Below are 21472 nucleotides of genomic sequence, written 5' to 3'. Positions count from 1 at the left end.
TCAATTAAGCTATAATCTTTTAATTTAGAATTCATTTCACTTTGTGTCCAAAGATACTGACTACTTTTTAGCGTGCCTTGATAATTGTTATGAATAATAGGCATTCAGCCCATTTTTGGTTTCCCAATAATGTGTGAACTGAGCTTGATTTCTTTATGAGTGTATTTGGCAGATATTCACAAAATAGCATACATGAATAATATTCAGTCTATACTGTAATTGGTTTGCCAATTGTTCATTATAAATTAGTGTTTGGTCTTTTAAATTATACGTTACCTCAGTTTTTGAACTTAACAACTAACAAAGGACAAATAGTTTTTTTTTTTTTTTTTAAACAAATCTTTTCATGTTAAATTTATTATTAAACTTTCAGGAAATGTCAACATTTTTACATAGAAGAAAAACTCATAGTGAGATGAACTTTTAGGGCCTAATCCAAAGCCCATTGAAACCAAGTAATTCTATCAGCTAATATGAAAACTATTAACCTCAGTGAGCTTTTGCTCAGACTCTTAGTCACCAAGGTATTTGTGAATTAACCAGTTTTAATAGCTACAAGCAATATGACTGCAGTCAACTCATAAATGGGATTTCCTAGCGACTAGGAAATTTGATTAAACCTCTTGACCAAAACTGCAGTATTCATACTTTAGTTGACTACAGGCTTCCATGTATGAAACACTGAGCCACCAAATAAGTAAAGCTAGTTCAATTACTTTTTTTTCTCCCCAATCAGAAAGTGTCTCTTCCTCTACACTTTCTCCCCCCCCTCCAGGAAAAATGTATTTTTGATGAAAAAGATTAATTTTATGATTGGAAAAAATAAGTTGTTTTGAATCAGCATTTCAAAATAAAATTATTTTTTTTCTTTTTGTTTTTAGAAAACAAAATATATATATTCCATTGTGATTTGGGTATTTTCTGGGTTTTTCCCTCCCTCTTTTTCATTGGAAAAACAGGCTGGTGGAAACATTCTCTAAATATTTACAGTTGGAAAAACACTTTCAAATTCAAAGTAATATGAAAATAACACTTTCATTTTATACTTTAATGCTTTCATGAACTGGAAGAGCATAGAAGAGCTACACACATATACCCTTTCTGATATTAACTTTAATACCATCAGAAAGTGTATGGGTTGTCCACCTCCTTTTCAAGTGAGGGAAAAAATGGAAAAAGAAATCTAACAATACTCAATTATTTTTGTTTTCAAAAACTGAACTTCTGGAAATTGTTTATTTCAAAATGTCTTGTAGAAAATAGACTTTTAAATGGGGAAATTTACCCACTGGGATAACAATGCAGCTTCCCAACTAAAGATTAGAATCCTAATTCTAAAAGATAATCTCCTTCTGTGATGTGTGCTGAGAAATTACAATTGTAATCCCAATATGACTTGAATAAAACTAGTAGATTTGATCCCATGTGTGATGGTGGCAGACCAGGTGCCAGCTCATGTCAAAGCCCCAGGTCAATTCGGTTGTGTATAGATCAAAGTGATTGCATAAGAGTGTATTTGGTGTTGAAACTGCATGAAAACAAGTTGGATGTTACCGGCATTGTTTTCACTTTTCTGTATCCCATTATAATGTACTAGCAAACATTTTACATTGTGTATATCCCTATAACTAAATAACCCATCAAACAAGGGAGAAGCCTTGCAGAATGCATATGAAGAACTTTAAAAGAAAAGTGCTAATTTCAAAGCAAGGGGTCATTGTGTGTTGTAATCAGTGAACAAAAACTCAAAATACATTCCTCACTCTTCATCATCAAAGAAAAATCCCAAGTAGGTAGTGATTCTGTCAGCTTGTTTTCTATGAGAAGAAGCTATAAGTATGGATTTAAGGAAAGATCCTTCATCTCTGGATGGTTTGAATTCTTACAGGTAAGTATGCCAGATGCAAAGTGGAGATCCCCAGAGGTAATCTGGGTACCCTGAAAAGACTTTTGAGAAACTAGTAGTTTATTACATCACTGCCACCATTTGGAATTACAAATTGTGACTCATGCATACATATATTTTACCTGCTCAAAGGTTTTAATAACTCTCTTTTCCTTTGATTATTTACTATAGAATTGGCTACCAGTGTTATCTTTGGTGAAAGATCTAGAGTACCAATTGATCTGAGGTAACTGACTTGTCTCTGAGGACAGGGAGCAACCTGCTGTGATTTTTTTTTGTTTGACCTTTTATCACAAATTCAATTTGTCTGGGTGGCAAGATAGACTAGAAAGTCTGTCTGTGACTCCATGGTAAGACTGGCATAGTGATCCAGGAGTTCACCTTTTTAAATGGTTTGGTGAAATCTAATTATAGCACAAGCAGCTTTGGGTGTCTACCCTGAGATAGGCACTCTCAGTTGTGAGACACTCCAGAAACCATGCACATATGCAATTTGCATGGTCATACTGAAGAGAATCCCAAACTACAATTCATTAATAGTTTCTTTGTGTCAACTATGAAATAAGGTCATATCAGTAAGCATGTTTGTTTACTGATATGACCTTATTTCAAAGTTAATCACAGGACTACATTAATTTCTTTCAGGATCAGGATTGGTGCTGCAAGTAACAGTATTTCTGACACTAAACTCTAACAGCTTTTGTACTGTGCCACACAAAATTACACATATTTCAAATGAAAATGATACCAATAAATAGAGAACAACCCTAGCAACATAATATAAAGTCTTATTAAAATGTTAAGTATTTAAAATTATTTCCTTGATTATCATACAGACTAACATCATCAATCTTTTTCCTGCCTTGTTGGGACCCGACTAATTCCTTCCCTCCTGCCCCATTTCAGCAATAATTAGCAGGTAGTGCTGGGCCTAGACACCAACTTGAATCTTAAAACAAGTCTGTAAATTTAAAGCTATGCTAATGCACCGATCCATCTGAATCTAAATTTAGTGAACAACCTGCGACAGCTGCTCTTTTCACAGGTCCTGGACTGCAACCCACACACTACACCTAAACTAATCTACTTTTCTCTCCTCACCACCAGATTGGTAATAACCCTGCAAAGTCAGGTTACCTACCCTAAGACCTGAGCGTAGGTGGCTTCTGTTACTTATAAATGAGAGGCTCTTCTCTGAAAAGTGAGTCTAAAATGACATCATGTGATTGCAAGCTTGCCATCTTCCATGACAGCAGTTTCAAATAAAGCATCTTTTTATTTATAAAGATATAATTTTATTTAAAAAACAACCACCATGAACAATAACCAAAAAACCCTGCTAGCCCTGGAAACTCATGTGTGCCTATCAGACCTAAGCTGTGTTGTTTTATTCTCACATATGAACACCCATTACTGCAGCCCATGGTGTCCTCAGATACACCTATGCAACCAATGTGACTTCAGGGAGTCTGCACAAGTGTAACTGATTGGAACATGACAGTGCATTCTTGCTGGCAATGCACAAGGAGGAATATAATCCAAGTCCTTCTCTCAAACACCTGAAGGTGCTTAAATAGTAATAAAACTAAACACTTCTTTTAGTCAAAATATGCAGCTCTGACTATGAATTCAGGGAGCTGATTTGTTGAGGAAAAAATGTTATTTTTCTGAGTTACAATATACATTAATTTCTGACTCCTGACTAGGTACCCGTGTGGGGAGGAGTTAGAAATCATAATGAAAACAAATGCAGAGCAGAGAAACTTTAAACTTGACAAGGTCAGCTCCCAGACTGCTGCACTGGGCAGCACAGTTTGGGGAGGAGGTGAGCAGCCCTCAGTGGTGAAAGAACAGGTTAAGGACTATTTAGAAAAGCTGAACATGCACAAGTACAGATCTAATGCATCCAAAGGTGCTGAGGGAGTTGGCTGATGTGATTGCAGAGCCATTATCTTTGAAAACTCATGGTGATCAGGGGAGGTCCTGGACCATTGGAAAAAGGCAAATATAATGCCCTTCTTTAGAAAGGGAAGAAGGAGAATCTGGGGAACTACAGACTGGTCTTCCTCACCTCAGTCCCTGGAAAATTCATGGAGAAGGTCCTCAAGAAATCCATTTTGAAGCACTTGAAGGAGAGGAAGGTGATCAGGAACAATCAACATGGATTCACCAAGGGCAAGTCATGCCTGACCAACCTGACTGCCTTCTATGATGAGATAACTGGCTCTGTGGATACGGGGAAAGCAATGGACATGATTATATCTTGACTTTAGCAAAGCTTTTGATATGATCTCCTACAGTATTCTTGCCAGCAAGTTAAAAAAAAGTATGGATTGGATGAATGGACTATAAGGTGGATAGAAAGCTGGCTAGATTGTTAGGCTCAACAGGTAGTGATCAATGGCTCGATCTCTAGTTGGCAGCTGGTATCAAGCAGAGTGCTCCAGGGATCTGTCCTGGGGCCAGTTTTGTTCAACATCTTCATTAATAATCTGGATGATGGGATGGATGGTACCCTCAGCAAGTTTGCGGCTGACACGAAGCTGCGGGGGAGAGGTAGATATGCTTGAGGGTAGGGATACGGTCCAAAGTGACCTGGACAAATTGGGGGATTGGGTCAAAAGAAATCTGATGAGGTTCAAGAAGGACAAGTGCAGAGTCCTCCACTTAGGAAAGAAGAATCCCCTGCACAGGCTGGGGACCAACTGGCTAAACAGAAGTTCTGCAGCAAAGGACCTGGGGATTATAGTGGACAAGAAGTTGGATATGAGTCAGCAGTGTGCCCTTGTTGCCAAGAAGGCTAACGGCATATTGGGCTGTATAAGGAGGAGCGTTGCCAGCAGATCGAGGGAAGTGACTATTCCCCTCTATTCAGCACTGGTGAGGCCACATCTGGAGTACTGCATCCAGTTTTGGGCCCCCCACTACAGAAAGGATGTGGACAAATTGGAGAGAGTCCAGCGGAGGGCAACAAAAATGATTAGGGCACTGGGGCACATGAGTTATTAGGAGATGCTGAGGGAACTGGACTTATTTAGTCTGCAGAAGAGAAAAGTGAGGTGAGTTCCAAAGAGGATGGAGCTAGGCTGTTCAAAATGGTGGCAGATGACAAAACAAGAAGCAATGGTCTCAAGTTGCAGTGCGGGAGTTCTAGATTGGATATTAGGAAAAAACTATTTCACTAGGAGGGTGGTGAAGAACTGGAATGGGTTACCTAGGGAGGTGGTGGAATCTCTATCTTTAAAGGTTTTTAAGGCCCGGGTTGAGAGAGCCCTGGCTGGGATGATTTAGTTGGAGTTGGACTAGATGACCTCTGGAGGTCTCTTTCAGCCATAAGCTTCTATGATTCTATGAAGACCACTGCTGAAATTCAGTGTTCTGCCTAATGCAGATCAGTTGAGAGGCCATTCATATTCCTACATATAATTAGAAATAGAATGAACCTGGAAATGTTGTTTATCTCCCTGCCAAAAAGAAATCTAAACATTAACACACAAGAACTGTCTTATGAACCCTTTCTTTTTCAGAGAAGAAATGGCTATTCATATATTCAGGGGCGAGTCACATCCTCCATTCTGTCCATGGGCACTTTTCCCAGAGTGGCTAACTTCACGGCTTGCCCCTCTTTGACTGGGTCACCCCTAATCCCACTTTTGCAGGCCCTCTCAAATGCACTCCGCAAGTGGCAGCCCCCCTCTTTTCAAATGTTTTAACACTACAGGCCCAACAGATGTTTGGCATCTGTAAGAAATTTCTGTTTAGGAGGCATGTCAGCTCATTAAAGTGACTCAGAGATTCTTCAAACAAAAAGTAGGGATGTCAATTAATTGCAGTTAACTCATGTGATTAACTTAAAACAATCAATCATGATTAAGCACACTTTTAAACAATAGATTGCCAATTGAATTTTATTAAATATTTTTGGATGTTTTTCTACATTTTCAAATATATTAATTTCAATTACAACACAAATACAACATATACAGTGCTCACTTTATATTTTTTATTTCAAATATTTGCACTGTAAAAATGATAAAATAAATAGTATTTTTCAATTCAGTTCAAAAATGTACTGTAATGCAATCTCTTCATTTGTAAGTTGCACTTTCACGATAAAGATTTTTTTGAGTGCAGTTATATAACAAAAAATAACCAAAACAATGTAAAACTTTAGAGCTTACCAGTCCACTCATTCCTACTTCTTGTTCAGCCAATTGCTAAGACAAACAAGTTTGTTTATGTTTACAGGACATAATGCTGCCTGCTTCTTATTTACAATGTCACCTGAAAGTGAGAACAGGTGGTGGCATGGCACTTTTATATCCAGGATTGCAAGGTATTTATGTGCCAGATATGCTACACATTCGTATGCCCCTTCCTGCTTTGGCTACCATTCCAGAGGACATGCTTTCATGCTGATGACACTCAATTAAAAAAAATGTGTTAATTCAATTTGTGACTGAAGTCTCAGATGATGACCCAGCATGTTTTTAAGAACACATTCACTGCAGATTTGACAAAATGCAAAGAAGGTACCAATGTGAGATTTCTAAAAATAGCTGCAGCACTCAACCCAAGTTTAAGAATCTGAAGTGCCTTCCAAAATCTGAGAGGGATGAGGTGTGGAGCATGCTTTCAGAAGCCTTACAAAAGCAACACTCTGATGTGGAAATCCAGAATAGAACCACAAAAATGAAAATCAGTCGTCTGCTGGTGGCATCTGACTCAGATGATTAAAATGAATTTGCATTGGTCCTCACTGCTTTGGATAGTTATCTAACAGAACCTGTCATCGACATGGACATATGTCCTCTGGAACGGTAGTTGAAGCATGAAGGGACACATGAATCTTTAGCAAATCTGGCATGTATATATCTTGTGATGCTGGCTACGACAGTTCCATGCAAACACCAGTTGTCTCTTTCAGGTAACATTGTAAACAAGAAGCAGGCACCATTATCCACTCCTGCAAATGTAAACAAACTTGTTTGTCTGAGAGACTGGCTGAACAAGTAGGACTGAGTGGACTTGTAGATTCTAGAATTTTACATTGTTTTATTGAGTGCAGGTTTTTTTTTTAAATAATTCTATATTTTTAAGTTCAACTTTCATGATAAAAGTGTTATGCAATCTCTTTCTTAGGTGAATTGAAAAACAATTTCTTTTGTTTTTTACTGTGCAAATATTTGTAAAAAAATAATACTATAAAGTGAGCACTGTACACTTTGCATTCTGTGTGGTAATTGAAATCAATATATTTGAAAATGTAGAAAACATCCAAAAATATTTAAATAAATTGTATTCTGTTATTCTTCAATAGTGCGATTAATTGCAATTAATTTTGTTAATCGCTTGAGAGCCCCAAGAAAAAGTATTGCTTATTCAATGAAAGATGCATAAGTATCAAGGAGAAGGGTTTAAACAAGTGAGTGTATACATCTTGTCACCTAAACTTTACTCTTTCCTTGGCAGTTTCCACTTAGCCCAGCTGCCTCCATCTCCGAGAGAGAGAATGTTTTCCTGCTGTTTTCTCTTAACCTTTTAGCCTAATTGGAGCCAGACAGATTTCCCAATGAATATCTTCCTCTACTTGTTCCTTAAGGACCTTGGTATTCTTTCTGGTGGTAACTTAACTTTGTCATTGTTTTGTTTTCCCCTTAACAGCCTAGTTTGATATAATTCCATATAATCAGGCAGGATAATATCAAGTAGATAAACTGAGGTGCATATGATATTAATTTAAAATAATAGACAGCTCCCTCCTCCTCCACAGCTAGTTATATCATTTCACCAAATTGGCTTCTGAAAAAATATTTCAACATTATATTGGGCAATTTTGTATAAGACAAAGCCCTGTGGTGATCTTGTATGTTCCTAAAAATACCTGTCCTTTATTATTACTAAGGCATCAACTGAACTTTTTTCCCATTTGTAACATAAATTACCCCGATAAATCAAACTACCATAAGGTATTTCTACTTGCAGACTAAGGTTTTTAGTACTATCAAGAGCCTTTACAATTGTTCCAAAATTTGTTCACTCCCCTATATTCCACAGGAGACCTAAAACTTCACATTTAAAATTTAGGACATTTAGGTTTCCTAAAACACTGCACTATCACTACAAAGAATAATTTACTATTCAGTTCATAAGACACAAAATTATGACTCAATGTTAAAGACACATTAAATCAGGTTTTTCCTATGGCCCAGTAAAGGCTCAATTGCACTAAAGCTCACTGTATAAGAAAGGGAAAGACTTATGAAATACATGATAGAAGATAACATTACATGTAATTTTCTTATTTGAGGACTAAGAGTCTGTACAAACAAATTCCATGTATGGCATGATAGCAGGGGATCAGGCTCTAACCTATTACATTGAACTGAATCAGTGAAAGTTACTCTGGATTTAACAGTGTTAAGGGCAAAATTTGGCCCTTAACTTAATATTCCCTGGGCTTTTTTTTCATGTGCATGAGAGAACTAAAAAAAGTACATCTATTATCAATACAACAAACCAGAGATATATTTGAAATGTTATGATAAAAAGCATATTAAGTATTTTGAGGCAATCTATGGCAAAGTAAATAAAGTTTACATAAAATAACACTGGTCATGGGCCAGGCTTTTTGTGTGTGTTCTCATGGAACACACTGAAATTGTCACCTTTACTTCATCCCAAAGCACTTGAGGAGTGTCCTGGCCTCCATTTAGTTCTCACGAGATCTATTGGTTTCAGGGGGTAAACTCCACCAGTTTATAGAGAAAGGAACACTGCTTCCCTAAGAAGGATAAATCACTACGTAAACTTAAGATGAGAAATATTGATCAGTTTGCTTGGCTCTCTCAACCATTTCTAGTACATTTCCTATTAGAAAGTGTTATAGATAATGATTTCACATGGGTGAAGGGGTAAAAGTATCTCAAATCATTTATCTGATTAAAAGTACATTTTACAATTCTCTGCCAGTAAATGCCAAAATCCGAAATCCCAGTTCATTGATTTGACTTTGCTATGTAGTTCAACCCTCTTAGCCATTTTTTAAGGGAACAACTTCACTGTAAGTATATAGGTACTGTCATTTGCATACTGAAATTTGTTGAAACAATTTAAGAACCTGAGATTTTTCATTCTTAGTCATCTAGAAACAATGTTTTACTACATCTAAGTTCACCATAGAATACACCATTTCCACTGTTTTACAGTAAATTTGAATCTTATATCACAAAACACAATCACTAATATTTCAAAACTATGTAGCTTGCAACTGGCTAGGCCTCTATATCTCTGAAGTATTAGTTCATTTGGGAAAAGATGCATTTTTCTATAACTTACCTAGAAGTATAATGATGCAAAGGAGAATGGCAATTAGAGCACCAGTGCTCAGGCCAGCAGGAAGGAGCAAGGCCTCAGCATTACAGGACTGCATGTTCCCCCGGTTGTCGCAGGTGCACACTCGAATTGTCAGAGTGCCAGTGCTACTCTGGATTGGATAGTCATTATCTGATATCACCACTGGCAGGAAATAGGTGCTTATTTCATGTCTACTGAAGCCATTTCTTCTAGTCAAAATTCTGGCAGTGTTATCTATATCAGTTAAAAATAATTATATATTACACATTAGTAATATATATATATATAACTATAAAATTCATATTATATATAATATACACAAACATTTTTATAGGTGTTTTTGGTTCACTATGTTATTTTGGAAAATGCACTTCCTTAACATCTGAGATCAGGCTTTTTTCTACTGGCATTTAAACTTGACCAAAAAGCCGCTTTGCCTCTCTCTTCTGCTCAACACGCTTTTGTCCAATGCATTGTATTCCTCAGTATCTCAAGCTGAAATGTGATTGGAAGAGGGATTAACATGTGCATTCAGAAAATCAAAATGCAATTCTGGATTCCTAAACAGTTTAGACATATGAATGTACTCCAGATACTGTGTATGTGTCAAGTACTACAGAGTCTTACCATGCTGTAATTAATCTGTAGTGTAAACAGTAGCATTAAATGCTGTGCAAATAGCCTCCCTGCAAGTCAGAGCTGCCAGGAGGGCTACTGCTCTTTCTACTAATACAGGACAAAAATACAAAAACAAGAAATAAGGGCAAATGTTTTCTCTTTGATCAGCATTGTCAATCTCTGATAGATAAACATTATCTGTACTGCCAGCTGACTTCCCATTGAAGTTAATGAGTGTAACCCATCTACAAAAAGTGTAGAATATCATTAGAAATGATAAGATATATATTTTTAGAGCCTATCCTCTGCATAATAGCTCATCTTAACTAATTAGCCTCTCACTATATGCATGGCAACTTCCAACTTATCCGTAAATGTGTGGTGTATATATATATATATCTTCTTACTGTATGTTCCATTCTATGCATCCGATGAAGTGGGCTGTAGCCCACGAAAGCTTATGCTCTAATAAATTTGTTAGTCTCTAAGGTGCCACACGTACTCCTTTTTTTGTGGATACAGACTAACACGCCTGCTACTCTGAAATCTGCATAGACAGGATCTAGTCCCCAAGATATATCCTCAATTAAAATATTACATTTGGTTTGAGCTAGAAGGCTGAGAGAAGTGAAGAACATTCCATTGTATTCATTCTAGAATGTTCCTTTACAGTTCTTCCCATCTGATGTCATCCTGGTTTCATATCTTTTTTGCTGGCTGATTTCATAATTCTAACACAAACCAAACAGACTACAGATGAGTGCTCATGTCATGTCCCATTTCCCCAACAAAAGACAAACTCCTAAAAGCTTTTCCTGGCAACAGTCAGGAAAAAAAAATGACAAATGAGCAAAAAGAAACCCAAGGTGGCTATCCACTTGGAGTCATCAGCCTCATTCAGCTATACAAAGGAGGAAAGACAGAAGACTAAGAACACAGTCCCTTTGCTCACGCTTCCTCTGCTCTCATTGCCCTTTCCCCAACCCCCCTCAAAAAATCAGGCATTATATTTAGCCTTTCTTTTACACTGTGTTTGACCCACAACCCAAAATAATTTGATGTTAGATCCTGTTATGTTATTCTCTGTTGCTGCCCCTTCACCAATTGTTACAGACTCTCCATTGTTTATACATCGGCCAGAGGAACTTTTCTCAGTGGTCATGTCTCAGGGTGCAGGAGGCTGTGGAGGCTTACTAAGCCTAGAAAGATTTTTCTTTTCTTTTGAGTCTAAGATTCTGTGACCTTAATTCATTTCTTTCCAGATAAGAGGCTTAATGATGAGAACAGATCAATGCTATTTGTTTTTGAATGTGTATAGATGAAGTAAACCTCCAATGATTACAGGTCTGTGTCCTCTATATAACTTCAGTGAATTTATATTTTGGTTATGATGTACTAAATGTATCTATAGACTACATGTAGTGGTTATATCCATGTCACAGACAGCATTTATCATAAGCCTTCAACTGTCTCAACTACTCCCCACTAATCCATTGCTACTGGGTTCAGTTTGTAACACTCCCCAAACCAAAAGATGACAAAATCACCATGTTTTAAAAACATGTAACGCCACCAAATGCAACTGAAATCTTGATCCAGATTTACTTCAACATAGGCTTACATTTTGGGTTTGTAAAGTATTTAAATCTTTACACTTCTTTTAAAATAAAGGAAATTATTTCCATCATATTGTCCCCCACCAACAAGCATGTTGCAATTAATAATATAAGCTATGATGATACCCAATTTTCCATCATAATCCCATAAATGTTGCCATGGACAAGAAGAAGAAAGGATCATAAGCACAGTAAGATTATAGGCAATTCCACAGTAGTAACATTAGTTTTGTCTGCTATATGTATGAGGTTCAGTAGCCAGTGAAGGCCCGGTCCTTTTTTCAGTTAACAGGTCTTAACTTTTGCAAACACAAGTTCAAACATTTCAGAAATATACCTGTAATATGTTTGGAATGAAAGATAAATCTTATACCATAGGCAAGCTCTATATTTTACCTTCATTATCTTGAACTGTAAAGTTTGGGTTAACAGCAGCTAAACTGAAGAAAAATTTTTGTCCTCCAAGTGGGTCATCTTTGTCTACTGCACTTATGGTCTGTATTAGCTGCAGACAAGGAAAAACAAAAACAAGCAGGCATTGTGATACAGTTATCTGGGTACTTCAAGGAACAGTATCAGCTTTAAAAAAAACTATGGTATGAATAATACTATATAATATGGTAACTGATCAAATGTACCTTTCATCATATATGTTGCTGCTTTTCCTGATGAAGTACAAAAAATAAAGTAGTAAGTAACCTAGCTCATTGGTCCAGAGTTTGGATTCTAAATACTGCAAAGCAAAGTTTAAACCCAGTGTTTATAAAATCAAAACAACCACCTCCCCATAATATTTTGAACCACTACCTACCTTTGCCCCTTACACATTTCTCTGTATATTTTTAGCAATTATATATAATAGTAATTCAGATTAAATTAATACACTTAAAATATACACAAAGAACTGGCCACAATTTTTCACAAGAAAATGTTTCAATTTCAAAACAAAAATATTCATTATGGTTCAAACTGAAATTTGTATTTCATTTAAATGTTTGAAAACTGAAAATAATGTGAATGTTTTAATTTCCTCCCCCCCACCACCACATTGAATGTAAAAAAAAGAAAAAAAAAAGAATCATTGTCTCCTTTTTTCCCCTGACTCTTACTTTTCAACACTTCTTCAACTTTGGAAAAGCTAGGCTGACAAAAGCAAAAATGAAACACTGACTCTGCCATTGTAACTCTTCCAAATCTGAGGAAGATTTGCAAGAGGAAGAGGGATTAAAAGAAACCCCCCTGAACTTTAAGTTGATTACACTCAGTGGCAAAAAGGTTGAAGATGGGGGAAACAAAAACTGTTCAGTGCCAAACACCACACATTGGAAACCACTTTGAAACTTCTAAATTTGTAATGAAATTCAGTTGTCCATTTCTCATCACAGAAAATCATGTAAATTAAGAGTTTATGAGGGGAAAATTGTTTACCATGACACTCAAACATTCTATTCAAAATGCTAAAACACATACACCTCTATCACCCCTAGCTGGGATCTGAGATCCTGGGTAGATATAACTTCTGATGCATCAGAGTACTTGGGTTGCAGACTTCCAAAGAAAGTCTGTTGTAGGCATTGCAGGAAGTAGTGGTGATTCCCTGCCATTCTTCTATTTAAGTATGCAGTGAACCAGTGTAGTTAATCATTGAAACTTACTGGCTGTTAGCTACTGCGAGTGCCATCTCTTAGATGTAAATCTGAGATCTTTGTTGCTTCATCCCCGGGTGAATTCCAGTCACACAGCTTCGGTTACTACTCTATGCTGATGGTTACCAGAACTAACTCTCCACTGACTGACATCTCACCTTCAATGTTCCATTGTCTACTCAAGTTTAACTCGGCAAAAACTGAAGTTTCTTTTAGAACCTTCCCACATATCCTCCCTGCTCCATTACTGTTGTCAGCTTTACAATCTGACTGGTTCCTCAAGCTGCAATCTACCTGTCATTTTTGACATCTCTCCCATGACATGCTAAATCCTGCTTTCTTTGTCTCTCTAGAATTTACAAAATGCATCTGTTTATCTTCATTCCTACCATTAAAACTCGTCAAGATATATCATCCTTTGCCTCAGCAATTGCAACCTCCTCTCTGTGGCCTTCCAAACACTCATCTAACTCCCCACTTCTCTCCTCCAATCCTTCCACATTGCAGAGGCAAAACTCTTTCACAATGCACGCTTAGGCTTTTTCTCTCTCAATTGTGTTCCTTTATCCTTCTCTAACACCTCCTGCACCCCCACTTTCCTTCCTGGGTTACTCGGGAGTAGGCAGCACTCACTTGTGTGACCAGCTACCAGATGATGGTGACAGTAAAGGAGATTTTGAGTATATTAGTGGTGATGTTGGATTGGTAGGAATCCTCTATTCACCTCTCCATGACAGTACTTTTACTTATATTTTTACTTGGTGGCACTTCAACCTAGCTGGAGCCTGCTCACTGGTGTACCTTGGAAGCCTCCAGGAATAAACCAGAGCTAATCTCTGCAAGAGGGTCTAACTCGAAAGTACCAATTACAAACAAACAATATATTCTTAATTAGATTTAACACACCTTTATTTAACAATTTAGAAAAAAAACATGTTATAACAGACTGAGATTAATTAAAATGTCACAACTACTTTAAATCAGCAGGGGCCCACTTCAATTAATTAATCTATGCCAGATTTCAGAGTAGCAGCTGTGTTAGTCTGTATTCGCAAAAAGAAAAGGAGTACTTGTGGCACCTTAGAGACTAACAAATTTATTAGAGCATAAGCTTTCGTGAGCTATTTTCGTGAGCTCACTTCATCGGATGCATTTGGTGGAAAATACAGTGGGGAGATTTATATACACACACAGAGAACATGCAACAATGGGTTTTATCATACACACTGTAAGGAGAGTGATCACTTAAGATGAGCCATCACCAGCAGCAGGGGGGGGGGGAAGGAGGAAAACCTTTCATGGTGAGAAGCAAGGTAGGCCATTTCCAGCAGTTAACAAGAACATCTGAGGAACAGTGGAGAGGGTGGGGGGGGGGGGAGAAATGACATGGGGAAATAGTTTTACTTTGTGTAATGACTCATCCATTCCCAGTCTTTATTCAAGCCTAAATTAATTGTATCCAGTTTGCAAATTAATTCCAATTCAGCAGTCTCTTGGAGTCTGTTTTGAAGTTTTTTTGTTGAAGGATAGCCACTCTCAGGTCTGTAATCGAGTGACCGGAGAGATTGAAGTGTTCACCGACTGGTTTTTGAATGTTATAATTTTTGACGTCTGATTTGTGTCCATTTATTCTTTTACATAGAGACTGTCCAGTTTGACCAATGTACATGGCAGAGGGGCATTGCTGGCAAATGATGGCATATATCACATTGGTAGATGCGCAGGTGAACGAGCCTCTGATAGTGTGGCTGATGTGATTAGGCCCTATGATGGTGTCCCCTGAATAGATATGTGGACAGAGTTGGCAACGGGCTTTGTTGCAAGGATAGGTTCTTGGGTTAGTGTTTCTGTTGTGTGGTGTGTGGTTGCTGGTGAGTATTTGCTTCAGGTTGGGGGGCTGTCTGTAAGCAAGGACTGGCCTGTCTGCCAAGATCTGTGAGAGTGATGGGTCATCCTTCAGGATAGGTTGTAGATCACGAAAGCTTATGCTCAAATAAATTTGTTAGTCTCTAAGGTGCCACAAGTCCTCCTTTTCTTTAATCTATGCCATTTACAGTAGTAAATACAACTTAGCTAACTTATATTTACATTGACACTATCCCAGAGTGTGAACTCCTCTGAATTTCAGAGCAATTCTAACTTGGGATCATTCCAAGTGGCACAACTCCTCTGAAACTTGGAGCTGTTATACCCAGAGGTCAGTAACCCTGGATCCTGGTTAGACAATAAGACCACTTTGTCTCTTCTCAGAGTCAAGGAAACCCCTTAAAGTCCCTTTCCCCTGAAAGCACTTTCCCAAATGAAAAGGTGGTGATGGTTCTCCCTTCAGTCAGTTCTGATCACAGCCAGTCACTGGCTCCAGTATAGCCCAGGAATACCTGGCTCCCTGCTTCATCAAAACCCCAACAGTTTCTCAGCTGCAGCTTCTAGCATTCTGACAGGAGATTAGCAGAAGCTGCTGGCTTGGACAGAGCTCCACAAAAGAATCTCCTGTCCCCTGACTAGAGGACCAGTAACAGTCTCAGCTCCCACAAAATAGAGCCCACCACATTCTGCATCTGCATCCGAGACAAGGATCTCCTCCTCCCTGGAAGCCTCTCTCTTCCCCAACGCTGGATTTCATCAGGCTCTTCCCTACCAGAACAGCCCCAATTAAATTCAGCTACATTTACATAACCAAAAACCTGTAAGTATTTTATGGCAACCTCCAATATCACATTATTGTAAATCAATAAAACAGTTCGCTTAACACTTCCACTTTTTTGTTTTAATCAAAGAGTAGTTTTAAAATTACTGATAGTTAATTTTCAATTGGTGAAGTGATCCTTGAAAATATATACACATGTATGTATAATTAAATAGTCTGTAAAGTGTTTAGGTGCTTTTGCATCTCTAGATGAAATGTGCTATTGTAAACATATGTATAATCAACATAGACACACTTTATAGTATCATGCCACTAATCGGGAAACTAGTGGCTTTATTCTTAAGGAATGAAGCACAAGAGATTTAATAAATCTTCTGGAGTACTTGAACAAGTCAAAAAGAAGTCCTCAAATCTTTAATTATATGGTTACATAAACGAATTGTTAAAGACAAATATGTCACAGCTTAGGCTAAAGGAAAAAACATATTTCCAAAAAGTTTGTTTCTGACAATAGGCAAACTCAACAAGACAATGAAATTTGGCTTGAGATACTTCTGCGTATATAAACTATCTGTTGGGACACTGGCATGAGGACCAATCATAATATTCCTGCTGATTTAGGATCTTGCATTCCATTCATATTACACATACAGACACACATACTTACTTACATACTTTTTCTGTATGTAAACTCTTTCATAGTAAAGAATCCTAAAATGTTTTCCAAGCAATAGGGATCACTCACCCTCAGTGAGGTACAGCTATGTCTTAAGTGGAATACAGGAAGCATTCTGTGCCAACAATGCTGCTAAACAAAATTTAGAAGGGAGAATTAAACCAGATAAAATATTAATGGGAATTTTAGGAGGGCAGCATCCTGAGCCAGGCTCAGTTTGCTGAGGACTAACACCTTGAGTATATTAAAATGTGTCATGGGCTCTTTAGTGACAAGCAGTCAGGTCCTTGGTTGTACATCTGATCTGAATGACAGCACCTCCAGCAGAACAGAGCCGTCTAATACCATGCTGTATGGAAGTGTGCCACCTGACTCACTAACTAGCACTTCTTGCAGCTCTCCCATCCAAGTATTGGTCAAGCCTGAGCTTCAATTGCTCATAAAATACATTATTAGATATGACAGGAATGATAGGAAGCAGCTGATTACATGGACTTTTGTACTAGTCTCTTTGGAAGTAAAGAACATTTGTACTGTTAATTCAATGTTGTTGGAGTTTTAGTGGGCTAAATCCTGCTAATTGTATCTGTAATAATCATGAAAGTTAGTGTTGCCTCTGATATTAAGAATGGTATCTGCAAAACATGCAATGTAAGTAAATAGGTAGTCACATTTTGAGACAATTTGAATATTAAAACTGATTTGCCAAATATGCTGCAAATAAAATCTAAATTTGGTTCATTATTATTCTTGATCATGTGACTCAAGTATGAAAATGTTTCACAAAATTTCTTTGTTTCTTAAAATCCCCTGCCTAGATCACATTGCGCTTTCTGTAAAATACTACAGTCACATAGACAGCAGCAACTAGGTAAGACATGGTCAAATGAACTAATGTATCTATTAATACATTTTATTAAGTAATAAAGGACACCTTGCGGGCAATACCAAATTAATTAACTCTGTCTCTCCGCTGATGTATTGGGGTAAAATAGATGAGTAGGAAGCTTAGTTATATCTCTCATTGTCAGAAGAAAACTGGTTTTTTTCAAAAAACAATGGTGGATGTTGGAATGTTGGAAATGCATCTTGTCCATTATCACTACGTGGTTGTTTTTTCCAGAACAAAATCTTAAACAGATTTTACTGAATGCTAGAGCATGTACATCAAGGGAGTTTAAGCTAATTAACACTGGACATGCCACCAACCATCAGCTAACCCACTCCACCTACTTTTTTCTTACTTCAAATATACTGACGCAACGTGTGGAAATTTCTTTCCACAGTTCTGAATGTAAAACAAAATGTGTATACTGGGATTAGTAGGTGAATTAAATTTTCCAGCAAACACCAAAAAATGTACTTTTTAAAGTAATGTGTTTAATACTCAGAAAATGCAACTCATAATAAACCTCTGGTTTCTTTGGAATGGTTGAAAATATTTGTGCACACCACGTGAGAAAGTATTGATATTGGTGACAAAAAAGGGGAGAATACACTTAAATTTGCTGTGAAATGGATATCATAGGGCTAATATATTATGCCATAATATGTATAACTCTTATGCACTATTGCTATTTAACTGTATATATTATATGTATACTGTTGGCTCCTACAAGCCAACGTGGTGCATGCTAGCCATTGTCCAAATATACATTACTGTCCTTGACGCCTCTCGTCATACACTGGTTGTTTCCTATGTTTTGTTTTTGAAAGAAAAAGCAGAAACTAAAATCATAAAGAAAAAAAGTTACATGTGTACATTCCTTTGTTGTGATGTCACTGGCAATTATTATTGAGTTAATTTCAATGTTCTACTCGTTGCCTTCTTTGCTTATTGATTTTCCAAGGAAAATACAAAACCAAGAAGAAGAAGAAGAAAAAAAGATAGCTGTCCGGAAACGCCACCAGTGATTCCCCACACTCTTATATCCTTCCCCAACCCCTTTTCATTGCTGGAGTGGTATATATCAACTGCAATGGAGCCAAATGGAGCAAAGATCTTGTACACTCTGCATAGTTCTGATCAGTCTTTCTCAAGAGAGGGAAATAAACATAAGGGGATCAAGAGTGGGGTGAGTAAAATGGTTAAAGGAATGGGAAGATTTCCATGAGAAGAGCATGCGAAAAGATGGGGAGTGTTTAGTTTTGAGAGGAGATGAATAAGAGGAGACATCATAAAGGTGTAAAAACATCATGAATGGTATAGACCATTTCAGTACGTAAGCTAGGCACTAGCTGATGAGTATTAGAAAGAAACTTCCCTTGTGGGCAGTTTATTCCAAAATAGTTCACTGTAGTAAATGGACCATTAATCTAAAATCTGATATGCAGATTCCTGTGTATCTGTGTTCTACTCAGGCTACAGAAATCCTCATACGTGATTTATATACCCATCACACACCATGCATAGCAAACAGTACATTAGTGTGGCATGAGTTGCATCACTATCTGGAAACAAAATAGAGTAAGGCTTGGAAAGCTGTAAAAAACACAATACTGGAAGAAGAAAGTCTAATCTCAATACAACTTAAGACGCATGGGAGATATAAATAGAAAGGAAGGTCACAGAAGAAACTAAAGTAAGAAATAATTGGAAGAGATGAGAGATTAATAAGAAAGATGTTTGAGTGAATGAATCACTGAGAAATAATGACAGAAAAAAGCAAAGATATCATGATAGTAAGGAATCAAAGGCAATAAAAATGTCCTATAAATACATCCAGAAAAGAAGAATAATGGCAGAAAATAAAATTGCTACAACTTGAAAAGGTGAGAACTGTGAATTTTTAAATAAATCTATTTGAACTTAGCTTGTAATAAAAAGGCTAATGATAACAAGGACATCAGAGGATTCTAATCAGGGAAACTTGGATATGATACTTGAAGATGGCAAGAGCAAAGGATAAACAAATAGACAGTAAAACAGTATTTGATAAAACAAAAAAGATATACACGTATGGATCTGGATGAAATGCACTAAAGAGTTGAACAAACACTGGATCTTTTCTACTAATTCTTTATAATCTGCAATAAATTAAAGACAGTCAGGAGAGAGACCCAACAACTAAAAAAACCCCCAAAACATATTTTAAGAAATTTAGTGACGAAAAATCCATGAATTTGCCAATTAGATGGATATGTTTTTTCAGGTGTAATATTTGCACATATGATAAGGGAGTCCGTATATATACATTTGGTAAAGGAGAGTCTAATAACTGACAAGCAGTTTTGGTTTATTAAACACTGATCATGAAAACCGAATTTAAAAGCCTCCATCATAGTTAGTGATTCAACAGCTGCTCAAGATTCTGTGCAGGTAAGGTCATGGGGGTGCTAAATCTTGCTCCGAGGACTGTACTGGAGGAAGCAGCCTGTCCCCTCTCAATGGGAAGAAAAAGTTGCAAGACAGCACTCAAAATCTGGAACAGATTTGGCTGTACTTGTCCTAACCCAATGATTTCTCTGCTGAACGCAGCCCTCTTTCACAGAGGGAAGAGGTGGTAGGGACACTTTCCAGGCTGTGGGCAGGTGAAAGGTTATTTAGGCTGCTCCACCTCCAGGATGTCACAGGACAACTATAATTCCACGCTTCCCTTTGCATGCACACCATCTAACTGGCTGTAGGTTTCTTTGTCTCTCTGATTATATAGTGGGGAGTAAAGGCTAGTTGAAGACTGGAGGATAAAGGGGAAATTGGAGGAGTGGAGCAAGGATGATTTGGAAGAGTAAGAGGAGAAAAACGATCAAGACTCCTACTCAGCATCACCTCATACTTATACATTATGTTTCTATGGTGTTTGTCTATGCCTTTGTCTCTCTTGTGAACTTATAGTGTAATCTCTTTGGGGTTTTTCTGTAGGTTTGGAAAATGTTGAGCACATGTTAGATGCTATCACAATAGCTCACATATTAATATATTCAATTCTCTCAATAGCTCACATATTAATATATTTACATGCATCCGATGAAGTGGGTATTCACCCACGAAAGCTCATGCTTCAATACATCTGTTAGTCTATAAGGTGCCACAGGATTCTTTGCCGCTTTTCAGATCCAGACTAACACAGACTACCCCTCTGAAGCTTATTTAATATATTAGATTTCAAGAAGCCAGTCAACATAATGTCACATATTAAACATATAAAGAAATTAAATACCTAACTACATAAAACACCATATTCTAGGATAGGATTGAACATTTTTTGATAAACAGTGGTTACTTATCAGTGGGGAAGACTATTCAGTGAGGTCTAAATTTGACTATACATCATTTGTAATTGTGGTAACAAAAAAAAAGGAGAAACTAATATACAAGAGGACAGAATTAAACTAGCAATGGCCCAGAGAGATTAAGTTGTGTGCATCATATGCATAATCAGTACCAGTGAATTTACACTTATAAAACCACTCAGAAAAATAAATAAAATGGGATAGCCATCTGGAAATGAAGGTGTCCAAGAAATTAACTATTTTCAGAGAAGTCTGCATTCCTCCTCCACACTCTCTTCAACAGTACTGTGATGCTTACATGCCATTCTGGTACCACTGATGCCACTTTTAAGGACATTTTTTTATTCTTGGATTAATTGTGCAGTGGAACACACAACACTGTAAAAGGGAAGCTGGTGGGTTTCCAATAGCCCTAATGGATAGCTGCCTACTAGGAATTAGACAGTGGGCAGCAGAGTTGTTTCACTTTAATCAAGTATATTTTTCTGTATTATTTTGTTTGGTTTCTATAAAAGCCAAACAAAATAATATGTTACCAGTTCAGATATTAACATCTTTTATGTTTTTGTTTGATTCACCCACAGAAAATGTTTGGGAGATAAACAGTCATTTGCATAAAAAAGTACGTGTGACATTGATGTTTCTAAACATGATAAATATGAATTCAAAGTACAACTGAGCTCCATAGTATTGACCTCTTTTTGAAAAAAACAATTCAAATTTGATTACCAATTATTATCTATAGCATGTTGCATTCTTCTTGGAAGATAACAC

General features: G+C 37.1%; 1 protein-coding gene across 5 annotated transcripts in view; it reads right to left on the bottom strand.

The window, feature by feature from the left end:
* Positions 1-21472, bottom strand: part of CDH10 (cadherin 10) — a 167424-nt gene that overhangs the window by 1849 nt on the left and 144103 nt on the right. For all 5 annotated transcript variants that reach the window (XM_038392461.2, XM_043508437.1, XM_038392454.2 and 2 more), the window contains 2 exons: positions 11893-12001; positions 9245-9496 (listed from right to left, as the gene is read on the bottom strand). In XM_038392461.2, the coding sequence (XP_038248389.1) occupies positions 9245-9496; positions 11893-12001 (361 nt within the window). The remainder of the gene's footprint in view (positions 1-9244; positions 9497-11892; positions 12002-21472) is intronic.

The sequence above is a fragment of the Dermochelys coriacea genome, chromosome 2 (genome assembly GCF_009764565.3).
Source record: "Dermochelys coriacea isolate rDerCor1 chromosome 2, rDerCor1.pri.v4, whole genome shotgun sequence".
In the NCBI taxonomy this organism is placed as follows: Eukaryota; Metazoa; Chordata; order Testudines; family Dermochelyidae; genus Dermochelys; species Dermochelys coriacea.
The sequence above is the reverse complement of the archived record's forward strand: the minus strand, read 5'-3'. Positions and strand labels throughout refer to the sequence as shown.